At 36.8% G+C, this 24,550-nt stretch overlaps 1 protein-coding gene across 1 annotated transcript in view; it reads left to right on the top strand.

Moving 5' to 3' along the window:
- The window catches only part of LOC134797444 (neural cell adhesion molecule 2-like), a 140,563-nt gene that overhangs the window by 106,164 nt on the left and 9,849 nt on the right, over window positions 1-24,550 (top strand). The window contains exons 2-3 of the mRNA XM_063769688.1: window positions 23,379-23,494; window positions 23,795-23,999. Of these exons, the coding sequence (XP_063625758.1) occupies window positions 23,379-23,494; window positions 23,795-23,999 (321 nt within the window). The remainder of the gene's footprint in view (window positions 1-23,378; window positions 23,495-23,794; window positions 24,000-24,550) is intronic.

Genomic DNA, 24,550 nt, shown 5'->3' with positions numbered 1-24,550 from the left:
AATCTAAAGAAAGCATGCAAAATAGATAGGTATATGTTTCTATGATGAAGGAAAATAGGATAAAATTTAGCTCTACTAAGCCTGCGCTACGTTTAATCTGCATACAGAAACGACTTTATATGATTAGTATTGATACTTTGTATTACATTAATTAATTCTTACAAACAATCAATCAATGATGCAATAAATTTTTATGCCAAAACGAAATCGGTTCAGGCGGAGTATGTCACTTTCTTAGGACGTCACATTCTGAGGACGTCACATTCTGAGTTCGTCACTTTCTGAGTACGTCACTTTATGAGAACGCCACTTTCTGAGGACGTCACTTTCTGAGTTCGTCACTTTCTGAGTACGTCACTTTCTGAGTTCGTCACTTTCTGAGTACGTCACTTTCTGAGAACGCCACTTTCTGAGTACGTCACTTTCTGAGGACGTCACTTTCTGAGAGCGCCACTTTCTGAGGACGTCACTTTCTGAGTACGTCACGTTTTTTAGCATAGGTACGATATCATCATCATCATCATATTTCCAAGCAGATGAAGTCGCGGGTCGAAGCTAGCTCAATATATTATTTACAGTCCGTTAACTCTCAGAATGACCTTCGGATTTTAGAAAGATACATCGGGTATCGGCGGTAACACGCGAAGGTGATACTGCTGTTCTGCTTTCTTACTCACTCGCCAAAAGTTAGGGATACCTATTGTCTCAATGTAAAACAAGCCCTAATTTAATGACGTTATGCTTAATATTTGGTTGATGACTATATTGCGATTTGACTTTTTGTCATAATCTAAATAAAATAGAATCAGAATTTGAAAGCAGAACGTCACACCGTCATTTACAACTTCTGGCTGAAATTATACAGAGTGGTAATAATAACAGTCACATATTTTTTTGTAGGTAAGTATATTTTTTATAGTTTGTGTTTTTTATTTTATCTCTAGTTTTAATTAAAATTTACTTTAACATAAAAAAATATTAAAACAAAAATTTTAAATTTAATTTGTAAATAATTACACAGTACTTAAAAGTCACATATTTTAATATGAATTTAAATATTTACATTTACCTACTAGTTATGGTGGTATTAACTACTCTATACAGGGTGGTACAAACCTCGATGTCCAAAATTTTTAAGTGAAAACTTCTTTAGCGGCGCTCTCCACTTTTTGTGATGGGGAAAAAATGTTAAACTCGCGACAGGTCACGTGACCGTAAGATTCGTAAGACGTAAGACGGACACGTGGCTTGATCGAAAAACTGTTACAATGTCATTGAGTTTTCACTTCTGCCGGCACTCCCGGAGTGCAACCCGTTGTTTTTTTTTTTAGATTCTTCACTACGTGGGCTATCAGATTACTAATTTGGGAACTTTCCACCTCGATTCCTTTGACCGGTGACTCTGTCAAATTATGACTATTGTCACTTTTTTTTACCTTTAAAAAAACTTAGGGACTAGCAGTTTCTAAAATAACCAAAAGTCGTTGAACTCGCTTTTTTTTTTTTAATTAGGTAAAATCTAAACTTGACCTGCTTGAACGTAAAACTTTGACTTTTTTTTTCCAACTCGCAGCCAAGTGAGGATGCTGATTTTTTTTAGCAACTGCGTCGTTTGTAAAGGATTATGTTATAAAAAGAAACATTCAAAAAAGTTCAATAGTTTTTTTTTAATAAATTAATTGGTTCGGCCCGGAATTTCTTAACAAAAGTTAAAAGTTCATAACTCGTAAACTACGAAAAACCGGCTAACATACATATTCTATAATTGAATTAAGGAATCTAAAAAAAATTTTGGACGTCGTGGTATAGACCACCCTGTATAGTTTTGAGTGTTGGATTGCAAGTTGCAACTAAATCAGTACGACGCTGTCATTTTCTATTACGCGAATACGTCCGATTTTACCCGAAAAACGAAGTTCATTCTGAGAGTTAACGGACTGTAAGTGGTCAATCAAATTTGTCATTAAATAATAACAATAAAAACTACACTCATCCTTTTCTTTTGGGTGCTAGTACTAGTGTAAGACAAAGATAGTATGTTTATCTCTGTCTATGTTTGAAATGAGACAGTCCTTTGACAAACTTTATAACCTTTTTGTAGTTTCGGATTTTAAATAGAAAAAAATCAGCGATGTCAAATCGGCGACATGATAGATTTTTATTGTCAGGCTAAAAGTACAATGTAATATTAATTTAAAAATTCATCGTGTAACCTATATAGGAAGAAAACAAACAAATAAATTACATTAAATATATGCAGAACATGAGAACTATGAGAGTATGGGAGTGATCCATACGCAGAAGTGATTGATGGCTGAACATATATTCTGAATATGCCGTTGCCGATATCAAAGACATAATAATATGTAACTTCGTATAAGACGAATAAAGTCTAAGGAAAAAACGTGCCTCGGAATTCAAGTAAAAGTCATTCTCGAATAGATGCCGCACACACCTTTAGCCTATCCTCGGCTAGATGGCGTGACGACACCGTTTCATATTTAACAATTTTAACACATAGATATCAGTGAATGAACATGGATCAAAATGATATAAAAATAATAAAATCATTTATCCATATATATACATTTTTTGATAACTTTATACGTTTTCATTTTGAGTTTTAGTCGTGTGTCGATAGATGGCAGTAAATTTACAGTGACTACAAAATTTACAATGACAGGACCCAGATACTATCTATTCTTTTTGCCGATATGAAGAAAAAATCCTTTGACGCCTATTCTCCACAGGTGACACGAGAAGAAATATTGTCTGAACCAAAACTGCAAGAGCTGATTTTTATACGCAGATATCCAAAATTTACACCATCATCTGAAAAAAAGACGTGAGTTTATGGAGACATGACAGAAGACGCGGTATGTTGAAGAATATGTTGTCACGAAAGGAGCGGCAGTCCGTTTAAATGTAAATATGTGGGAATGACCTTCTACTGGTGTCAGCGAGCTTGCCGTGATACCTTCACCAGCTAATCACAGCGGCGAATGATAAAATCATGGTTCCTACTGTGCGAAACATTTATGTGTATTGAATCGAAGCTGTTGCCGGCCTAACTCCAATCTGTGGCTAAATGTTTTGGTGCTTGTAGTTTCTAAGTATTCTGAATTAAATAATGTTTTAAACATAATTAGATTGTTTTTATATTATTTATTTCTCTATTTTCACTTTATTGCACGAAACATAGGACGTTTTGCCAAATGGAATTCTCTACCAGTCAGGCGTAAGGCAAACAGAGATTGGTATTGGTATGTAAGATATAAAAGCGACCGTATGTCAAACAGCTAATCTGGTTGCTGGCAGTATACATTTTTCGTGCAGGTATATTATACTGTTAAATCGTACCTATGCTAAAAAACGCGACGTACTCAGAAAGTGGCGTTCTCAGAAAGTGACGTCCTCAGAAAGTGACGTACTCAGAAAGTGGCGTTCTCAGAAAGTGACGTACTCAGAAAGTGACGTACTCAGAAAGTGGCGTTCTCAGAAAGTGACGTACTCAGAAAGTGACGAACTCAGAAAGTGACGTCCTCAGAAAGTGGCGTTCTCAGAAAGTGACGTACTCAGAAAGTGACGAACTCAGAATGTGACGTCCTCAGAATGTGACGTCCTAAGAAAGTGACATACTCCGCCTGAACCACGAAATCATGTCATTAACTAAAAAACGAAACCAAGTGGCGTATTCTAATTGTAATACTCGTAACAGTTTATAACCTGAATTCGATAAGGATATGATCCGTCAGTGTCAAAAGTGAAGTTTCTGGTTAAAGTCATATCCATAACAAACCCAGATCAACTTCATAACCTGTTTACAATCAGAGTAGGCCCCCAGTAAAATGATCCTAGGATGAAATTAGTAAATCACTAGCGATGCAACGATCGGTACCGCTGCCAGTAGCAATCCATTATCTCAATTCACCATCAGTCATAAGCGGCAACAATGGAGCTTATAATTTAATAATGTAAGTACAATTCGGTAATTTATCTACCGTAAGGTGATACCATAAATAATGGTTCATCGTCAAAACATTTTTTGAGTACCTACCTTCATTAAATGTATTTTACAGGGATAAATAAAAACCGGTTACAATTTTTACATATATATTTCGGCCTCCACGTGCAGGAACGGTGGGCACCCATTAAAATACACTTTATGTTTTAATAATTAATGGTATGTTAATTAATAAAGTTTTTAGGCAACTATGAAAATACACATTCAAAATAATGTTTAGGGCTACTGTAGCTAGCCAGAAACCGATGTTAAGTTACATACATAAGTAATTAAATATGTGGCTCTAACTAACAAAGGAACATTACACGTTACCCACCTGGTCCTGTATTCCCAATGCATTGCACCCACTATTGTTCGTCGCAAACAAACCAATCTAGTAATCTCCAAATTACGATGGGGTATTCCATCGTAAAAAATCTTTTTCCCGATGTTTCTTTAGCTAACATCGTCATTTGACCGAACGTGTTGTATTCAAAAACAATAAATCTACAAAAAAATTGAAAAAAGGATCTCATAGAAGCTGTTTGGGACCGTTGAGGAGACCAGTTCGAACTTTCATTTTAACAAATATTTGTTATCATTCGCCCATGCGTCTCGCTTGCGCTAATATATGTACGAAGAAATACGAGAGAAATGCACGCACGAATAATAACAGTCAGGTTGATATCTAAATGACATCACTACTACGCGTTCAGGGAAATGAAGCAAATGAAACATCGGACAAAAATATTTCGAGGTTGCGATAGGTGCTGATAAATAGTTGTTGAGTACTTACTTAACTCGAGGTCACAGTTTCACTGGTATTCCTCAGACGTTAGCTTGCTTAGGGCAGGAACGCGGCGGGAACAGTGAAACAAGTAGCCGTCGTCTGGTTCATAATTGTCTCCCGGAGGAGCTAGTGCAAAGAAGGTAAATAGGTTAAGTAATGTTCCTCCCCGCAACAAATATTATGTTTTTTGTGCTTATTACTCAAATTTACGAGTAGGTACATTATTGACAATGTAAATAAGCATTTTAATTAGCAGTTACTTACTAAATCACCAATTGCAGACAGACGGACGGCTGGACGGACGGACAGAAGGACGGACAACAAAGTGATCCTATAAGGGTTCCGTTTTTTCCTTTTGAGGTACGGAACCCTTAAAATACCTACGTTTAATATCTCGATTACTGTCTTACCAAAATTCATTAATATCGTGAGGCTCATTACATTTTACAATGTACACTCGGTTTTAATGGAAATTTAATCCTTCTTAAAATGTTAAACCCATTAAAATAGGTAACATTTATTTTGTTTCATCATTTTATCGAACAATGAAATTCAACTGAAGCAAAGTAATATTAAACAAGATACATATTTGCTCTAGCAAACATTTTGTATCGTGGGCATTAAGAAGAATCCGAATAGGTAGGTAGGTATCTTATCTATTTATATTTACCTAAAAATATCGCAAGACAGCCTTTTAAAAATCTAAAGACCCATGACATATATGTGCTTAGTTAAATTGAGTAATACTAATAATACATAATAACTTTGCACGACTGATTAATTAAAATTCAGTATTAAGAAGAAAAAAACATCGATACTTATACACATTTTTTCTATAAGTTTATTTGAATTGATGTATGCTGCTTTTAAATACTAGTAGGTACTTTCCAGCACACTATTTGTATCTATGTGTATTTGACAACCAGAATCAAATGTATAAGTGGCCAACAAAATATATGTATAAGGCGTATTAAAAGTACCTAATTTATAATTTTGAACCGTCACTAAATATGGACCCAGACAATTATTTCATTTTAAAGCAATAAAGAACACATATAAACAAGTAATGCGAGTTTTGTGCGTGTGTAAAATATAACAATATATCTAGAAAACACGACTTATGTGCGGGTGTAAAATAGAACAAGAATATACAGGGGCGTATTTACCATAGGGCCAAGGGGGCCATGGCCCGGGGCGGCAGGCCGCAGGGGGGCGACGAAGCCGCCCCCTTGCGGCTTTTTCTGGGCGCCTTTTATAATCAAAATTAGCTATATTTTTTATTATATTTTAATTGACATTTAAATTAATAAACAAACGAACGCTTCAAACCCCACCAATTGCTAAAAATATCTACCAACAAGTACCTAAATTAAGCAACATTTTCGTTCAAGAAGTATTAGTACGGCGCAGTGCCGGATTTACCACTAGGCTGAGTAGGCTGAATCCTATGGCGGCAGATTTTAGAGGGCGGCAAATTTGGGTCAAAAAAATATTTTATTAGCTGTTCAGATAGGGTCGACCAGAATTTTGTCGCTCCCCTATTTATTTGTAAAATTTAAATAACAAGCCTTGTCGATTTTGCCGCCCTCTGTCATGTCAAGACCCTTATATTGAGACAGACAGACGGCCGGACGGACAACAAAGTGATCTTATATGGGTTCCGTTTTTTTTCTTTTAAAGTACGAAACCCTAAAAATGTACCTACTATTTTCTCGAAAAAATTTCGCGCTCGCTACGCTCGCGTTTTCACGTACGTACCTAACATTATTTGTTACCCATCTGACTATATACATACGGGCGGTTCTTGTGTCTTCGTGGTATTGAATCTCACTAAATTGTTCCGATCCCATGCCGAAACTCAGTACAGATAGAGTGCTCTCGATATCAGATACAAATACAATACTTTTCATGACTTTCCAGCACCACAGAATGAGGGATAATGGTACGGCCTGTGTAATACGCATCCCTACTACTGTCGTCTGCATAGCAATGATTATCATTGATATGCAGCGATGACAGCACAGAACCTAGTGCAACGCCAGAGGTAATGTCCACACTATTGGAGCAGCTTCCGTCTACTATACGGCTCATGTGAAAGCTAGCGATCCATTTGTATAACATATAGTCCCTCGAGCAGACTCGATGCCAGACCCGACCGAACTCCTTAGCTATATCCAGCCTGACTGCTATATCTCACCTTGATTCTCAATGGCCAAAACCCAGCAGTACCCACCGGTCACCGATCAGATCAGGCAAATATAACGAGGTCGCATCGTCATTGAGTGACAAAAACGGCCCATATAAATCTGTATCTAGAATAGTGACATTAGTGACGTCACCTTTCTGCACTCAAAAGAATAAAAAAATATCTACGTTCCACTATCAGCGGAGAGCGCCTGAATAGCTTAGCTCTTCTTAATATAGACGCTGAGCTGACAAACGTTTTAAATTACGACAGCGTTATTGATGATTTTGTCAACCAATTTGTACATAGGAAAACAATGTAAATGCCTATGTGAGTAAATGGTAAATGTTTAGTTTTTTTTTATTTCACGCCCCAAAGGTACATGTTGCAGGTTTTTTTTTCTTAAATAAAATACTTTATCGTCACTGATGAAGGGGGGCGGCAAATCAAAATGGCCCGGGGCGCCAAATTTGTAAATACGCCTCTGAGAATATATATCTAGAAAACACCGACGACTACATACCCGTAGCCATTAAAACGAAATGTGTCCAATTTTAACCATGTTTCGAGTGACCCTGAGCCTTATGCTGTTCGCGTGACCCATTATCCCATTAATTAGGTGGTTGATGCCACCGCGCCGCCGCTCCGTTACCGGCTGCGTAGCCAGTGTTGACTCTGCCACGTCACTGCAAATACCCACGATGTTCATGGTCATTTACACCAAATCCTATGTTATTTTCAAAGCTTTCCTCTTTACTTACTATTATATGAGCTACATTTCTTCTTCTTCTACCTAGCGTTATCCCTGCCTTTGCCAGGGTCCGCTTTCCTACGAGCCGTTTCCTATTTTATATGAGCTACATTTATGAGACATTACATGAGGCACATTGGTGAGAACAGGTAACAACTCATCTATAGTACCTATCAAGACCAACTCTATTGTAATTTACCCTACGGAGACCCTACCCTAAGTCTAGCGAGGACATCCACATAGCATCCAAATATTTCTAGAGAAACTTTCATGAGCTCGATCAAACTAAGCCATAAATCTGGCAAAAAGGACCTAGCCACATGCAATTATATATTAGAATGCTCAGCCGAAGTAAGACGGACACTCATTCAACAACAACGCGTATTTATCAACTGGACTTCCTGCCCTGCACGAGATTACACTCTCTTGAGTAGATGTTACAAATGCCAGCTCTACGGACATTCTGCCAAGTACTGCAGGGAAGCTGAATCCATATGCAGTCACTGCGGATTATCAGGACACACCATCAAAGAATCCACTAAACTGTCTGAACATCCGAAATGCGCTACGTGTATGCGTTTCAAAAAATCATCCGACCACAAAACCGGAGATGAGCAGTGCCCAGCGAAAAAAAGTGCCCAAATAAGACATTTAAATAACATAGACTATGAGGGCGCCTAAAACGCCTCACTACGTCACTACTATACAGGGTGATTCAAGAGACGTGAGCAGGACTAATACTGCGCATTTCGTAAATTATAAGCAACACTTTCGTATCAGTATTAGTGAGGTTAACGTTAATTTTCTAGTCGTGTTGAAAAAAAAGTTATTAATTTATTTACGACATGCGTGGTCACCCTAGAATTAGAATACTAAACTACCGCTATTCTGTGTCAAATTGAATGTCATCACTGTCATCGCGGTCTGATTACTTTTGAAAACTCGTATCTCACTCAAGTTTGACAGTCTATTTTCTTCGTAATCAAAAAGTTAAGAGGTTTTATACTTATTAATTAGGTCTTGTAGGGTGACCATGATTGTAGAGGATTAAATTTGCCCTCACCAAAAAGTTAAAAAATAGGAAAAAGTGTGGTTGTTTCACCTAAATACGACGGTGATCGATCAATTATCAGTTACGGAGTGTGCAGGATTAGTCCTGCTCACGTCTCATGAATCACCCTGTATTGTCAAAGTTGAATGTTTTAATTCACTGTTATTTATCTATGTTCTTATACTATTTCATCTTTATTGTTTTTGCACAATAAGCACCTAACTTACACTACATTGACCTACTAACACGAAATATCTAAGATACAAGTATTAAGTTACTTAGTTTAGGTATTGATGTTAAATATGTTAGAGCCAGTTACAATTTTTGCTTACAAGATTTTTTATTTTATGTTTTTTTTCTAAACCATGATTGTACATTTATAATATTTAAGTAACTATTTAAGCGTATTATGATTGTTTTAATTTTTGGATATTTTTCAATGAAATAAATTTTATCTTATCTTATCTTTATCTTATCTTATTAAAACCATGTGAATAGTCGACAGTTTTAGATTACCTATTAATAAAATCAGACTTACTGTTTATTGAATTACTTTAAATCTAAAAATTGTACGACACACCACATACTAACCCAATCACATATTACTGACAAAAGACATTAAAGCTTGGCTTGACCAACGAAATAAAGGTGCGTTCACATAATATATGTACTTGTCCTTTTAAATAGAGAAGGTTCCAAACTCAAAACTGCAATGCCTCTGGGACTTGGGATGCTATCACTACACCTTATAAAACAAAGTTCCTCAAAAACTACTCAACGGATTTACTGACAACGGGCGGGTCGCTAGTAATGGATAATATGTCAAAAGATTGCTTTAGAAATATTTACGTCTATGGAAAACATACAGTTCCGTATGCATTTTTTGAAATTAATTTATAATCAGTTTATTTTGTGAGTTTATAATGTTTTACCTGGTAACATGAATAAACTTTTTGTTTAATTCCAGAGGGAGTGTAGTGAAGCCGCTAACGATCCCAATATTTAATGGCGTGTGAAATTAATAGGGGAACTTTGATGGATTTTCCTTAATTATGCTAAAGTAAGCAATGAAGGGCTTCAAATAAACGGCAGAACAGGTGTTCGTATATTAAATGACTTTATATTATAGGGCAGCCTTGGTGACTTCGGTGAGGCAACGAAAAAAATGCTTGACGAAAAACGGAGCTATTAAGGTTATGATAAATAAGTTTTTGGCAAAAATTAAATTTTTGGTACAAGCTTTTATCGCTGACTGTACTTTTCTTTCCACAGTCAACTAATACCCAACGAGACAATTCTAACAACCATAAACACAATTACGTTTTGTTATTTTATCACCGAGTTCCTATGGCTACCTCCTGTCTCTATGTCATAATAATATTGCATTGTCATCCGATTTATACATGCATGCAAAATTTCAGCTCAATCGGAAACCGGGAAGTGGATCAAATTTAACTTGCAAGATTTGATTACAGACCGACAGACAGACAACGGGACAGGTGAAACTAAATAAAAGCTTGTAAAAAATAAATGTTATAGGAATTTTTTACGCAGATCGACCTAGTACCGCAGAAAGCTCAGGAAGGTTTGTGTTGTACACCTACTTATTTACTAAACGATGACAGGTATATATATATGTAATACATTATTGTTTGTATTTATATAAATAGAAAACATCCATAAGAAAATATCCTGCCAGTTGGTGAATGTGTCAATTCTAAAGTAGTGCGCTAAGTTTTAGGTAGAGGCATTTCCGTTTCATATTGACCTCCCAACTCATCAGTTCTGATGCTGCAAGGTTACTGCCTGCCTTAATCGCCACGATTGATAAAGTTCTGATTTCAAAGTAGGATTTAAAGTATTGGCAGTGGCATTTGCATCTAATATTTACCTTCAACTCCTCAGTCGTGATGACGCAAGGTACCTAAATGCCTACCATAATTGCCGGTTGGTGATTGTGTAAATTTTAAAATAGTGCTGTAAGTTTTAGGTAGTGACGTCTACGTTGCATAATGACCTTCAACTCATAAGTTCTGATGCTGCAGGGTTACTGCCTGCCTTAACCAACAAGATTGATAAAGTGCTGATTTCAAAGTAGGATTTGAAGTATTCGGCAGGGGCGATTGCATTTAATAATGACCTCCAACTCCTCATCCGTGATGATGCAAGGTGGCCTGCCCACACGAACCCCTAGCTTGGAAAATATGCGAAGTTCCAAGTAATAATTTTAGTATGAGGGTGCCGAAGAAAGTTAAGTTCTGTGTTTAGCACTAACATTCCGGACGCTTCGGGCCTTCGACCTTACGCGGAAGTCGGAGCTCGGCTTTCGGCATTCGCATTGAGATACTTGTACTATTGTTCTGTATTTGAGCATTAAGCTGCCGGACGCTTCGGGCCTTCGGCCTTACGCGGAGCTCGGCCTTCGGCCTTCGCATTTAGACATTTATACTATAGTTCTGTGTTTGAGTATAGGTATTAATCTCTCGGACGCTTCGGGCCTTCGGCCCTACGCGGAGCTCGGCCTTTGGCCTTCGCATTAGGACACATGTACTAATGTTCTGTGTTTGCGCACTAATCTTCCGGACACATCGGGCCTTCGGCCCTGCGCGGAGCTCGACCTTCGGCCTTCGCATTTAGACACTTATACTTTAGTTCTGTGTTTGAGTAATAACCTCCCGGACGCTTCGGGCTTTCGTCCCTACGCCGAGCTCGGCCTTCGGCCTTCGCAATAAAGACACTTGTACCATTGTTCTGTGTTTGAGCACTGAAAATACTAACTGTAAATCAACTCTCCGGAGGACTCCGATTAGTATAATAATTTTTATTTTCTAGTTTTTGGTACACTTTCTGATTAAAATAAAACCGTTTAACTTAAAACTTTTTTAATTTAATTTTATATACTACTTCAAAGTAGTTAAAAAAATTGGGCACTTCCAGTGTTTATTATTTACTTTACGAAGAAAATGCGGGCATTACAAATTGTAAAATAGCATTTATTTAGGTTAGTATTTTCTCTTCTTCTTCCATGTATCCATATCATAATATTTTCTAAGCCGTTATACCAATACTATGGCTCACGACGTGAGAAACCCATTCAAAAGAACATTTCCAGGAAATAAGGCATGTTAATAGTGATTGTATGAAATAGCTAACCGAGTTGTACGGTCTCTAATGGGCATGCTGCTGTCACATTTCCATAAATATTCGTTTATCGGGCTCGCCGTGATTCGAGAAGAAATGCCTCGTAGGCAAGAAACACAGGCGCGGAAAACAATAAACGCCCGCTTTCTTACGTCTGCCAGCACAAAATGAATAGGCAAAATTTAAACGAGAACTTATCGATGTTGTTGATATCTCGAAAAACAATGTTTTAACTTTAAGAGTATTTCACTTCTAACTTTTTAACGAAATTCGGTAGGTGTGTAGGTGTGTGTTGTGGTTCTGTTGTGTATTCTTGATAAGAATAATGAAGCTATTAAGTGCATAATTGTTTTCCATCGTATTTTCTCGGAAAATTTCGTTTTTTTCATGCTTGTTCAGTCAATGTTAGTACTTTTTTTACCGAGACTGACTGAAATAGCAAGACACGCTCGTAAGTTTCCGTGAAAATACGATGGAAAATAATTATGCACTACATCCGTAACTTTAATTTTTAAGTAACTACAGTAGGTACCTAACGTAGGTTTACAGGTGATAGCCGTACGGTCATACAAACTTCATAGTCACTTGATACAGCTACTGGCGCATTCTCACTTGATGGTCTCATCGGAAGATCAGCGCTGGAAGCCACCAGCAACATGCTGAGATGGGGCCATTTCGTGGCACTTTAATCTTAATTTGTGTTTTCTTTTATACTATGTACTGTTCCGATTGTTTGTGCTTACGAATAAATCTATTCTATTCTATTCTATTCTATTCTATTCTATTATTTTGACACTTCGTTAAGAATAATTAGTTTAACCTTGCAGTTTGATTCTCTATTATTCTTTGCAGTTTTTCGGTACCAACTAATAACTAACGGAAACACGTAGCTACACTTATGTACAAAAATCATTTTATATAAATATAGATTCCTATCCAGAAATTTTAAAATAGACAACTATAATGTGCTTGTGTAGGTATAGGCAGTTATTACAATGTGTAGTAGCTGTATTATTATCGTTACCATCATTTAGTAGTCGCGGCACGCATCTAACACGGAACGGCCGGCTGTTCCATATATTATGACAAATGCTATTAATTATAAATACGTATGTACCGCGGAGTACAATATAGACTTTGAGCAGTAAGTCGTATCACAAATATTTATATGAATTGGGTAACTTTCTTTCATACTACATGTATGAAAAACCGTTTCCTATAAATTGTGGCTTTTCTAGTACAAAATCTGTAAATGCCAATCATCGTTAGGCACCTACTTCAAAATTTAGGGAAAGTCTCCTAAGTCAATTTTTGCGTAGCAGCACGAGATCAAGTAGCTGGCTTCAGTGCCTACTAATTTTTTTAATTCTACCCTGTATACCTGTTGGTACTCGTAAAAGCTCAATAAATACCTACTGAAATTTTACATATCCTTTTTAATACAGTTGCTCAAAAAGTGCTACTTTAAGTAGCTGTTTAGCGTTCGCAAAGTTGTTTTTTGCGAACTAGTGCTTTTTACTTTTCCACCTTTTTTAAATTTACGTAATTCTGACCGTAACCGATAGGTCCACACCAAAGAGTTTAGATGTTCAAAAACTTTATATAATTTTAATTTTGCCATTAAACATTTATTACGTACAAAAAGTATTGTTACAAGATAGTTAGTTATTATATAAATAAAACGTTATTTAATACCATGTTTCACTAATTTTTTTTTTATTATTTGGCTGAATGGAACTATCATTGCCACGTTGGCTGTCGTTAACAGAAAAAATGAAAAATTAAAAAGTGAAACCGGCGCCCGCCATTTTGACTGAAAATTTAGTTGTATCAAAATAATTAACTTAAATTGCAACTGTAAGAGTGTTTTTGTATGACATGAGTTAATGTGGTTAATTTTTGCAATGTAAATCAACGCTGAACGTAATTTATAGTGCTGTATAATATACAATATCATTCAAGTTCAAGGGCAAATTCGTAACTGTAAGTGTTAATACTCATGTACTTAAATCATGTAACCAATATTTGTTTTATTTTGATTTTTTCGCAAACGTATTAAAAAATTCACAGATTTCGTGCCTCACACGACTATCGAGCACATTGGAAATGAATCTACGGAATTCGAAAAAATATAGTCGCTGAGCGACGAGAAAGTCTGGATAAGGAAAAAGTTACAAAATAAAACTACAACGTTGAATGATAATTATTTAATTCTTAGACTAACACAAGTATCCTGGACATAACGCATGTGAACACCCCCCTCTCCCTCTCCCTCTCCCTCTCCCTCTCCCTCTCCCTCTCCCTCTCCCTCTCCCTCTCCCTCTCCCTCTCCCTCTCCCTCTCCCTCTCCCTCTCCCTCTCCCTCTCCCTCTCCCTCTCCCTCTCCCTCTCCCTCTCCCTCTCCCTCTCCCTCTCCCTCTCCCTCTCCCTCTCCCTCTCCCTCTCCCTCTCCCTCTCCCTCTCCCTCTCCCTCTCCCTCTCCCTCTCCCTCTCCCTCTCCCTCTCCCTCTCCCTCTCCCTCTCCCTCTCCCTCTCCCTCTCCCTCTCCCTCTCCCTCTCCCTCTCCCTCTCCCTCTCCCTCTCCCTCTCCCTCTCCCTCTCCCTCTCCCTCTCCCTCTCCCTCTCCCTCTCCCTCTCCCTCTCCCTCTCCCTCTCCCTCTCCCTCTCCCTCTCCCTCTCCCTCTCCCTCTCCCTCTCCCTCTCCCTCTCCCTCTCCCTCTCCCTCTCCCTCTCCCTCTCCCTCTCCCTCTCCCTCTCCCTCTCCCTCTCCCTCTCCCTCTCCCTCTCCCTCTCCCTCTCCCTCTCCCTCTCCCTCTCCCTCTCCCTCTCCCTCTCCCTCTCCCTCTCCCTCTCCCTCTCCCTCTCCCTCTCCCTCTCCCTCTCCCTCTCCCTCTCCCTCTCCCTCTCCCTCTCCCTCTCCCTCTCCCTCTCCCTCTCCCTCTCCCTCTCCCTCTCCCTCTCCCTCTCCCTCTCCCTCTCCCTCTCCCTCTCCCTCTCCCTCTACCTCTACCTCTGCCTCTATCTCTATTTCTATTTCCACCACCACAAGAATGCATAGATTGTCGAATAGTGCGTTATCTACGCTCGTCTCAAACAGGATAGATAGAGTTAGACCAAGAAAAATCTGCAGCGATTTTGAAAGCCCACGCAGTGCAAGTGTTATTCTGCCGTCATAATCCCGATAATTCATAACAAACACCGATAACGAACTCTGCGAAACATGAAGTCATAAATGTCCTGTGAAAAATGTATTTCTGACTTTTTGACTATTTTAAGGTTAGGCTACAGGGCAAACCCTTAACCCGATCGTCTTTGTTTTAGGCTCAAATTGTAGCTGACTAAATTGTCCAGAGCCGTTTTTCTCAAATTTTTGATATCATTCTTCGTTTCCAAATTATCGAGCACCAAAATCAAAAATTCGGAAAAAATTGAATTTTATTTTCACTATTTCGACCATAACTTTTTTTGTTTTTGACTTTCTCGAATAATTATTTTTGCGCCTTACAGCTCTCGTGATTATGCCTCTTTTGAGCCTATTTTTTAATATCATATCTTCACAACTTTCCGAGATATAAGGGGATCGCACTTTTTCGTGAAATCGGACCGTATACTGGAGCGAACGAAAAGACATTTCCAATGTCAAAACGTCGTTCAATGTACGTGTGGAAGTGTTATTATTTACTTGTCCCGTGTCTTTTATTCGCCTACGGCTCATAAAAGACATCTCGGGACTCGTAAATAATAACACACTTTCCACACTTGCATTGAAATGTACTATTATGTCAAGATGTCAAATCATCCATTATGCTTGTTAGGTAAAGTGATCCTTGCGGTGGTAAACAACGTGTACGCTGTGCGTCTTTGTTGTCAAATCACCTTATTGACAGTCCGACACTCCCTTTCATAATCACCTATTCAGTCATGTTAATTGGATACCTCTAAAAGAAAAATATAAAGAGGAAGAGTAGGTTGTTTGTGAAAAGTAAGGTAAGTACTTAGATATCTAAATGGTAAAATAGGAAGAAATGCTTTGCGTCGCTCACACAATAATATTGATAGAATAGCAAAATGAAAAAGAACAGCTTTAAGGGTGACTCCGAGGCCGAGGCGTCCGACATGTAATTTTCTATGACGGCTGATCGGTGATCACGTGGTGCTTTCCATAGAAAACGAAGCGACGGAAGCTCCGGCTCGGCCCCGGCCCGGTCTAGAGTGTGTCATCCTTTACTCGAATTAAAAAGCTCCACATACGTGCGTGGGTGGACGACATCAAAGCCACAGCAGGAACCACATGGACGAGAGTTGCCAAGGATAGAGAGGAATGGAGAAGGTTGGAGGAGGCCTTTGCCAATAAATGGGAGACAGACAGAAAAAAAAAACGCAATTCTGTAGAAAAATAATGCAATTTACTGTCTGAAATAAAGGATTATTACATAAGTATTACATTACATACGTGCGTAGCTAATGTTTTGAACATTTTTTGCTTAAATTTGTGACTGAGACTGTATATTTTGTAATAAAACTGATGGATAATTCTCAACTTCAAATCTTCAAATTCTTGAACGCGCCTGACATGATACAAACTAATTTTGCTTTCAAGTCATAAAAGCCCTAATATCTACGGAAAATTAGATACGTTCAACTTTAGTCAAAACATAACTTCCCTGAAATTGATTGAAGTTATTCGCAACGCAACGTCAAAAGTTTGCAATCAAAACTCGACTTCAATTTGAAGCTTGTCTACATTAATAAAGTAATTTAACTTCCTATTTTATGATCAGACCTGAAGTTAAGTGCATGATGAATAAGTAGTTAATTTTGAGTAATCTTACACTATGAGTATATACTTATATAGATTTACCAAATTGTAATAGTACTTATCTAATTTCAAAATTGCATACTTCGAAAATCTTCAAATCATTAAACTTGTAATGCTCTTTCGCACTTAAATATTCAAGATATGTACATTATTTTGTTTAAAAATGTCAATAGCTAATATAGTAACGTTTTAATTGCTTTTAAACTTTGATTTCGAATCTTGTAAGTACATATATTTAACTACATGCCTACATTAATTTTGCCTTTGCTCCCAGCATATTCAAGTATAATATAGACCCATATTTTTTTCTAGTCAATTGACTCCCACATAGTATAAGAAAAAGCCAAAGAAAAGATAACAAAAAAAACTAATATTTAAGCATTCGAAATAAACTACCGACAAACGGAATAAACGGAATACTTTGAACTTTTTTTTTCTGATGATAAACGAGCCGAGGACGAAACAAGATCCTTTTCACGGTCTTTGCTGTTCATGGCGTAAATAATGAAAAAACAGTACGTGGCCTGAATGCTCAGAGAAATAACCAGTTATTTTAAATACCTCAGTAAAGAAGGGAGCTTTATTTCTAAGACGTCGCTGTAGTTTCTGTTATGATTGTTATGAAATATTCCAGAGATGTTTTAGCTCTAGATTTATAATAAGTTTTTGGCAAAAAAATCATTTTTGGTACAATTTTTTATCGCTGACTGTAATTTTCTTTCCAAAGACAACTAATATTCATTGAGACAATTTAACAACCCCAAACACAGTTACTTTCCGTTGTTTTGTCACAGAGTTCCCATGGCAACATCCTGTATCTCATAAATGTTATGCATTATATGCATTGTCATCCGATTTACATATGTATGTAATGCAAAATTTCAGCTTAATCGGGAAGAGGGTCAAATACTTATAAACCACCTAGCCCTAAAGAACCACACTAAGTAGCAGGGCACGTTAAATAAAAACTTGTAAAAATGGTCAATTTTAATACTTACTTAAGAATAAAGCATATTTTAGGCAGGCAATTAAACATGTCGGTAATTTAATAAAATGTACAATTGACCATTATGTCTTTTTATAGTTTCAGTTAATTATTTTGCCAACTTTTAGAATAAACATCCTTTATGACAAATGTTGAAAACAAACCTCAACTGAAGATCATGCGAGTTCCTTTTAGTCGTTATTAAGCACTTGTTAAACAAAACTCTTCTCGGTGTAATTACGCAACGCTCGAGGTGCGAAGCAATACCTGTCAAGATGATTTATTAAGAGAGTCTTATTGGTCGCTTCAACCGCACCTCGTCACAAGCGAAGCGCCAACTCGAAGGATTAGGTACTAAACATATAATAATACACAATAATAATTATCATCACAATTTCCAGCATTATACGTAATATGTATGTATGTTTGTATTGCCTGGGACCGTCATAAAATTTATAGAAATAACCAATTTTTAATTAAAGAGAAAAATAAACATTTCGGCCTAAGTCCCGAATGTGTGACTCGTGCCACCCTCTAAAGTTAAACGATGCTATCGAGATTTACCCATCTGCGGCAAATATTTCTATCATATCGTTTTAAAGGGCGTAAAGGTCAAAAAGGTGAAATGAAGGGGCGGAAAATGTACGTGTTACGCGAAGAGAGGAGAATGGAAATGCATATGGCTTAATATTTTCCGATTTTCCATAAACCCGTTTTCCTTAACTTGAAATGAAAGCGTATTATGATGGAATTTCCTTATATGTTATTAAATAAAACATCTAGCGATACCCACAAGAACCCATTAATCAATCAATCACAACATCTACCTACTGCGCTTCAATGCGTTTTCGAATGGCATGTACCTACGTTAGTTGTTGAGCGGATAGTCTAGCGGTAATAAGCCTACCGGACACACGAAAACGGACGTCGAGGGTTAGTTTTCAATGTATAGAGGCCAATTGCAATGATTTTTTCAAAACTATTAATTTTGGCTGAACAAGTGAACATACAGGAAGGTCAAATCAGTAGCCCTTAAGGTCCTCAATCAAATCATTGATTCGAACTGGACGCGGCATCCTATTAGCCAGGCCAACTTTTGCTCCCTTTACCACCTAAGTCACATAAAACACGAAAATGTATGCACAACGTTGGCTCAAAGTTACGAAATAAAGTATTTCTCTCCATGTAAAATTGTATTTTCTCGACTTTGTGAAAGAACCACAGTCATTTGTTTGTTGGGATCCAAAACGAGTTTGAAACAAATTCACTTGGGTGATTCGTGCTTAACATTCTCGGTGAATCCTAATTCTACTCGTATTAAAGCGGGAAAGCGGATTCTCCTCGGTTTTATTTAAAAATAACTAACAGTACCTAGTAGTAGCAGCGATCGACTGGTGCTTTACTAACATTCTGCGCAGAAAGTTGTAAAATGTTATTTTAATTATTACCTACCTACCTGAACGCTTATTCTGCTCTGTGTTGATTCGTTGAATCTAATACAGTAATAGTAGATTGTTAACCAAGGGAAGAAAGGCACCACTCATTTCTGCCGAAGTAGTTTGGCGCTCGAACGCAGTGAGAGCGCCGACATTCCGAGGCTGAAATGATGCCTTTCACCCGAGTTAAACACTCTACTTTTCATTTCGAATACGAGGAAAGTAAAATGCATGTCTTTTTTATAAAAACATGACTAAGTATAATTTTTTGAGGGTACTTTCAATTAACAATTTAGGCAAAACTATCGTTATTTATGGAATGGGAAGTTAAATATCAAAATGGAAATTGTATAACAAATCCATTTATACCCTAATTTCCAGAGGGCGGAATTGCTCATGGCAAAAATCAAACGTCAATAGAGTTGGAACGTTGAATTTTATCGACTATCGAATAAACTGAAATTATATTTACCTAGCGTATCTTTATTTATTTATTAACAAAACTAAACCTCAAATCATGCACTTCATATGAACATTACGGAATAACATTTAAATAAAAGACAATATAAAACGATAATTTTAAAAACTACTTAACTTAGTACTACATTATTAAAACTAGCTAGTCAACTAGCTAATCAAAGGGGTTAATGTTAAAGTCAGAAATGTAAAAGGTGACTGAACTTATATCGATAGCTGAAAAAGTCGATAAAATTCAACGTTTCAACTCTATTGACGTTTTTGCCATGAGCAATTCCGCCCTTTGCTAATTTCAATTGCTTATTGTAAAAAAAATCGTACTTGGAACCTAAAATGCTCTAGTGCAGAAGCGTATTATTTTCTGCACACCTTTTAGAACAACAATGACCCTCTTTCAGAGCATGAGAAATGAAAAATTACTTACGGTACGGAAAAAAACATATATATTACACAAATATCGACCTATACATACATACTTATCCTAAAATTAATACTAATACTTATGATTATCATAGAAATAATACGTAGCTAACAAAGATACAATAAGTTGTCAAAAATATAAGCCACGGAACAGATTCCCTGAATAATCCATTAAAAAGTGCAGGGTCTTTCTACATAAGTTTCTCAAAGTTTCCATTGAACTGTCAAACGAAGCACCAAATAATTCAATAATTTTACCGTCAAAAACAAAACTTCACAAGTTTCAAATAAGATGACGTTCCACTCAGACTTAGTTATGTTGGTAATGTAGCTACTTAAATGAAGTTCTGACGTGATCCCCGCGAATACAATTAGTGTCTAAGGAAATTTAAATACGTTTAACATTTTGCGTGTAATAAGATTGTCACAACCTAAAAAGGGTAACATAACAAGCCTTTGTATTTCAGTTCGGGTTTTTTTTTTTAGTTCACGGGTTGCATAGACACAACTTTTTTCAGACTTAAAATGTACCTGTTTATAATAAAATCATATCGAAAGAATAGAAAAATAGAATACATAAAGGTTATTTGGCGTAAAACATTAGGTATGGTACATAAAAAAAACACACACTTTAAGATATATTATGAGCAGGGAGCAGCATCGTACATTTTCCAGCATTTTTGGTGCACGAAGTGTTGTTAACGTTGGTATAAATAATTTCAACCCTAATGATTAATAAGCATTTATTACGTTGATATTAACCTTAATTTACCATTTCAGTTGAAATTAGTATCTATACCAATTCCGTTAACACCACGCGAATCGATTTGGTGCAGCGGGGTGGTGTTAACGGAATTGGTATAAATAATTTCAACCCTAGTGATTGGTTAATTACGTTAATATTAACCTTAATTTACCATTTCAGTTGAAATTATCTATACCAATTCCGTTAACACCACTCTGCTGCACCAAAAATGCTGGAAAATGTACTATCACTGATTATAGGACATTTTTGTGTGTACTATTCACGCAATTACCGCGTCCAACCCAGCGTTTAGGGTCGACCTATGACCATGAGTTAGTTTGTTCTGGGTATAACAATTAACTCATTCTTGTGACACGATTAAACAATGTTGTTAAGTTTATTTACATATATTCACCTACTACGAAAAGGAATAAAAAGTTTATTGTTGTTTTGACTGAAGAACCGGATTACATTTGTGTATCTTGTAGTGGTTATATTTTGGGGACAAGTTTTATACAACTAATTTTTTTTATGACCCAAAAGTTATCGAGTAACCTATAAATATTTTTTAATTAAATATTTTTCACGTAATAGCTGTGGAGCTCGTATAATTTGAAGTTGTGGACTTATTGACGTCGAGCAACAACTTTTACTATAGAGTGCCCGACTGCCCGTCTCACAAGAAGATACTTATTAACTTTATAAAAAGATTCTTTCAGGCCGGTTGACTTCTGTAAGTTTGTTAGTAGGTTCTTTAGTTGTTAGATGAATAAAGAGTTTTTTTTATGAAAATATTACAACAGGTACAGTGCAAACTAACATACTCGTACTTTATAAACTCAATATATTATGAGTGCCTAATATATTTAGAATAATTTTGTATTTCTCAAAATAATTGATTGACGGCCCGATTCGAACTTTAAGATACGTCAAATATTACGTCTAGATACGATATGGATTATACATATATGTCAGTGTCAAAAGTGACGTTTCTTCAAACAAAAACGTTGGGCCATTTGCACCATCTAGGGTTTGCCACTTAACACAGGGTTAAACTGTACTGGTAAGTCTGGGTTAACCCCGAGTTAGTGGCTAACCCTGGATGGCGCAAGTGGCCCTTAATGTGCTTTAGCTAATGTGTACTTGTGTAGGAGAACTTTTCACTTCTAATGTAGAGATATTGCAGCAAACCCACAGTGAAATACTACCCCCTTATTCATAAACGTTTACTAAAGTTGACAAGCCGATAATAATCGTTTGTCCCTTTCCATCATACCAATACGTCGGAAAGGGACAAACGATTATTATCGGCTTGTCAACTTTAGTAAACGTTTATGAATAAGGGAGTTAGACAATAAAAGTTTTATGTTGTTGTACTCGTAATGGAGCTTCTTCGGAGAAACTAGTGTTAGACCAAGAAAAGTTTTGATACCCCACGCAGTGCAAGTGTTATTTTAAACATCAAACTTCTATGAAATTTTGCACGCACTTGCACTGCGTGGGCTATCAAAATCACTGCAGACCTTTCTTGGTCTGACTCTACATTAAAGTTCGTCGATTTTTCAAAGTGGAACCAGGAAAACGTCTCTACAATTAGGTAGATCGAGATGAAAATACACTTTAATACACTTTTAAGGGTAGTGCTGTGCTACGCCAGGAAAGCCTTGGTCCAAAATGACTGAAGAAATTACGATAAATATATATTAAAATACTCTGTAGAAATAAGTCTATTTTACCTAGTATTTATTGTTATGGTAGTCACGTCACAACCTCTGACCAAGTGTAATATGCCCCTCGTCTCTTTCATTCGGTTGGTTTCAGGAGCAGATGTTGGTTTTTAATTCGTCTTTAAATATCTTGCTATAGATGTAAATATAATGGGTTATCTAAGTATACCTACATTTGAGGACCTATGAGAGTTTTGTTTACGAATATCTTGTTAAACGCCAAGATATTTACTAAAAAACACAAAAAAAGATGTGGAGAATTCTTGAATTTTTTTTTTTGTATCTCAGGTAATCATTTTTCTAAAAACAGTGAAAAACTAGGCAAATACTACACAAAAGTGGGTAAAAGGGGACAGCATCTTGATCCCAGCCTGTTCCACTTGATAAGTTGCTTCCACTTCTATTTTTTTTCTCATCTACTCTACTTAAGCAAGCTTTCTTCTAGTTGAGACTATACTTTTAAAATTTGTTAGGAAATTTTATGAGGTGTCCCAAATAATATCTACTTAAATTGTGTGAAGTATTATTTTATGTATGTAGCTACGAATATGCCCTACATAGGTAAAGAAATGAGAAAGAAGGTATATCGGAACGTTATGTAAAATCTGGTAAAATGAAAGGTTTTCAAGCTTCGTTACTCATCGGCGCAATAACCGTCAAAACGATTTATTTCTTGTGTACCTATTTACTTATTTGAAAGAGACCGCTCATTTTGCACTATTTGTTGTACTGGTTATGAGAAATGATGTAGTTTATCTTGAGCCCGATTGCATTTTCTCTCATCGGATCAGATTATGAAAAGTTTAAATTTTTGGTCGGTTTTAACGATTTCCGTATATCTTTTCCAGTCTCATCGGCACCGGCAGAAAGCGATGAACCGTACCTGAAAATAAATACTTTGAAGAACACGTTCAACGTCGGCGAGAAAAAAGCAATCTACTGCGAAGGACAACATGTAACGGGGGTAAGCACTTTTTCAGTATTGCCTTTAACTGTAATTCAATAATATTTTGCATCTCAAGTCATTCAGGACAATTAAAAAATGTAGGTACCTAATTTGTACAAATTCAAAAAATTCAAATTTAAAATATATTTTTTTCCTGGAAATACAAAAATTTCAATAAAAGCAGTACAGTGATCCCGATGTTGCGGCTATTATTTTGACAGAATAAAATTAATATCGACTACCTACTACATTATAAATAAGATTTTTTTGTTATATGACTAAATAGTAACTATCCAAATACTACTGTTTCTTTTGCAGGATCTGGAATGGTATGATCCCTCTGGCGCTAAGATACCGTCGAGATCTACCAAGGCCAAGAGGATTTATGTGGAGCCTCGTGGTGCCACTACTGACGGACCCACATTTTTGCCTTTGATGATACAGAATTTGATTCTTGCTGACTCAGGAACCTACATTTGTAAGGCCGGGGATCTAAGTGGCAATATTACTATTTTTGTGGGCGGTACGTAAATCTAGATACATTATTGGTACTGATATATTTTAATATTTAACACCTACTTGTAGTGAATTGATGACGATCGAATCCCAATCTTGGCTAGTCAGTAGTATTTGATGAAACTTTATAGTTTGTTATTTATTTTGGTCTATACTTATACATATAGGTATAACAGCGAGATTGATATTAATAAAACTACCTATTACCGTCGAATTACTTTTTTCACAACTTGTAATTTGTAATTTGTAGTTTGAGTACCCAGAATTGTGCGTCTAGACGCACCCCCATACAACCATTTCCAGTCGCCGTTACGACGCGGTGTTGACACATCTTGTGTCGACACCGTCTGTTTCGGTCACAATTCCAGTCGCAGAGTCGTCGCCGTGTCGACACAGTTACCAGAAATGGGGAAGGGTCGACACATGACACAAAGTGACATAAAGTGTGGTCGCCGTGTGCACACATTGTTTCGGGTTTGCGACTACTTTATGCCAAAATCATTCGTTCATTCGTTCATTTTGTTCCTGTCAAATGGAAACTGTCAGATGGAAAAATAC

This window comes from Cydia splendana, chromosome 1 (genome assembly GCF_910591565.1).
Source record: "Cydia splendana chromosome 1, ilCydSple1.2, whole genome shotgun sequence".
Classification (NCBI taxonomy): domain Eukaryota; kingdom Metazoa; phylum Arthropoda; class Insecta; order Lepidoptera; family Tortricidae; genus Cydia; species Cydia splendana.
The sequence above is the reverse complement of the archived record's forward strand: the minus strand, read 5'-3'. Positions and strand labels throughout refer to the sequence as shown.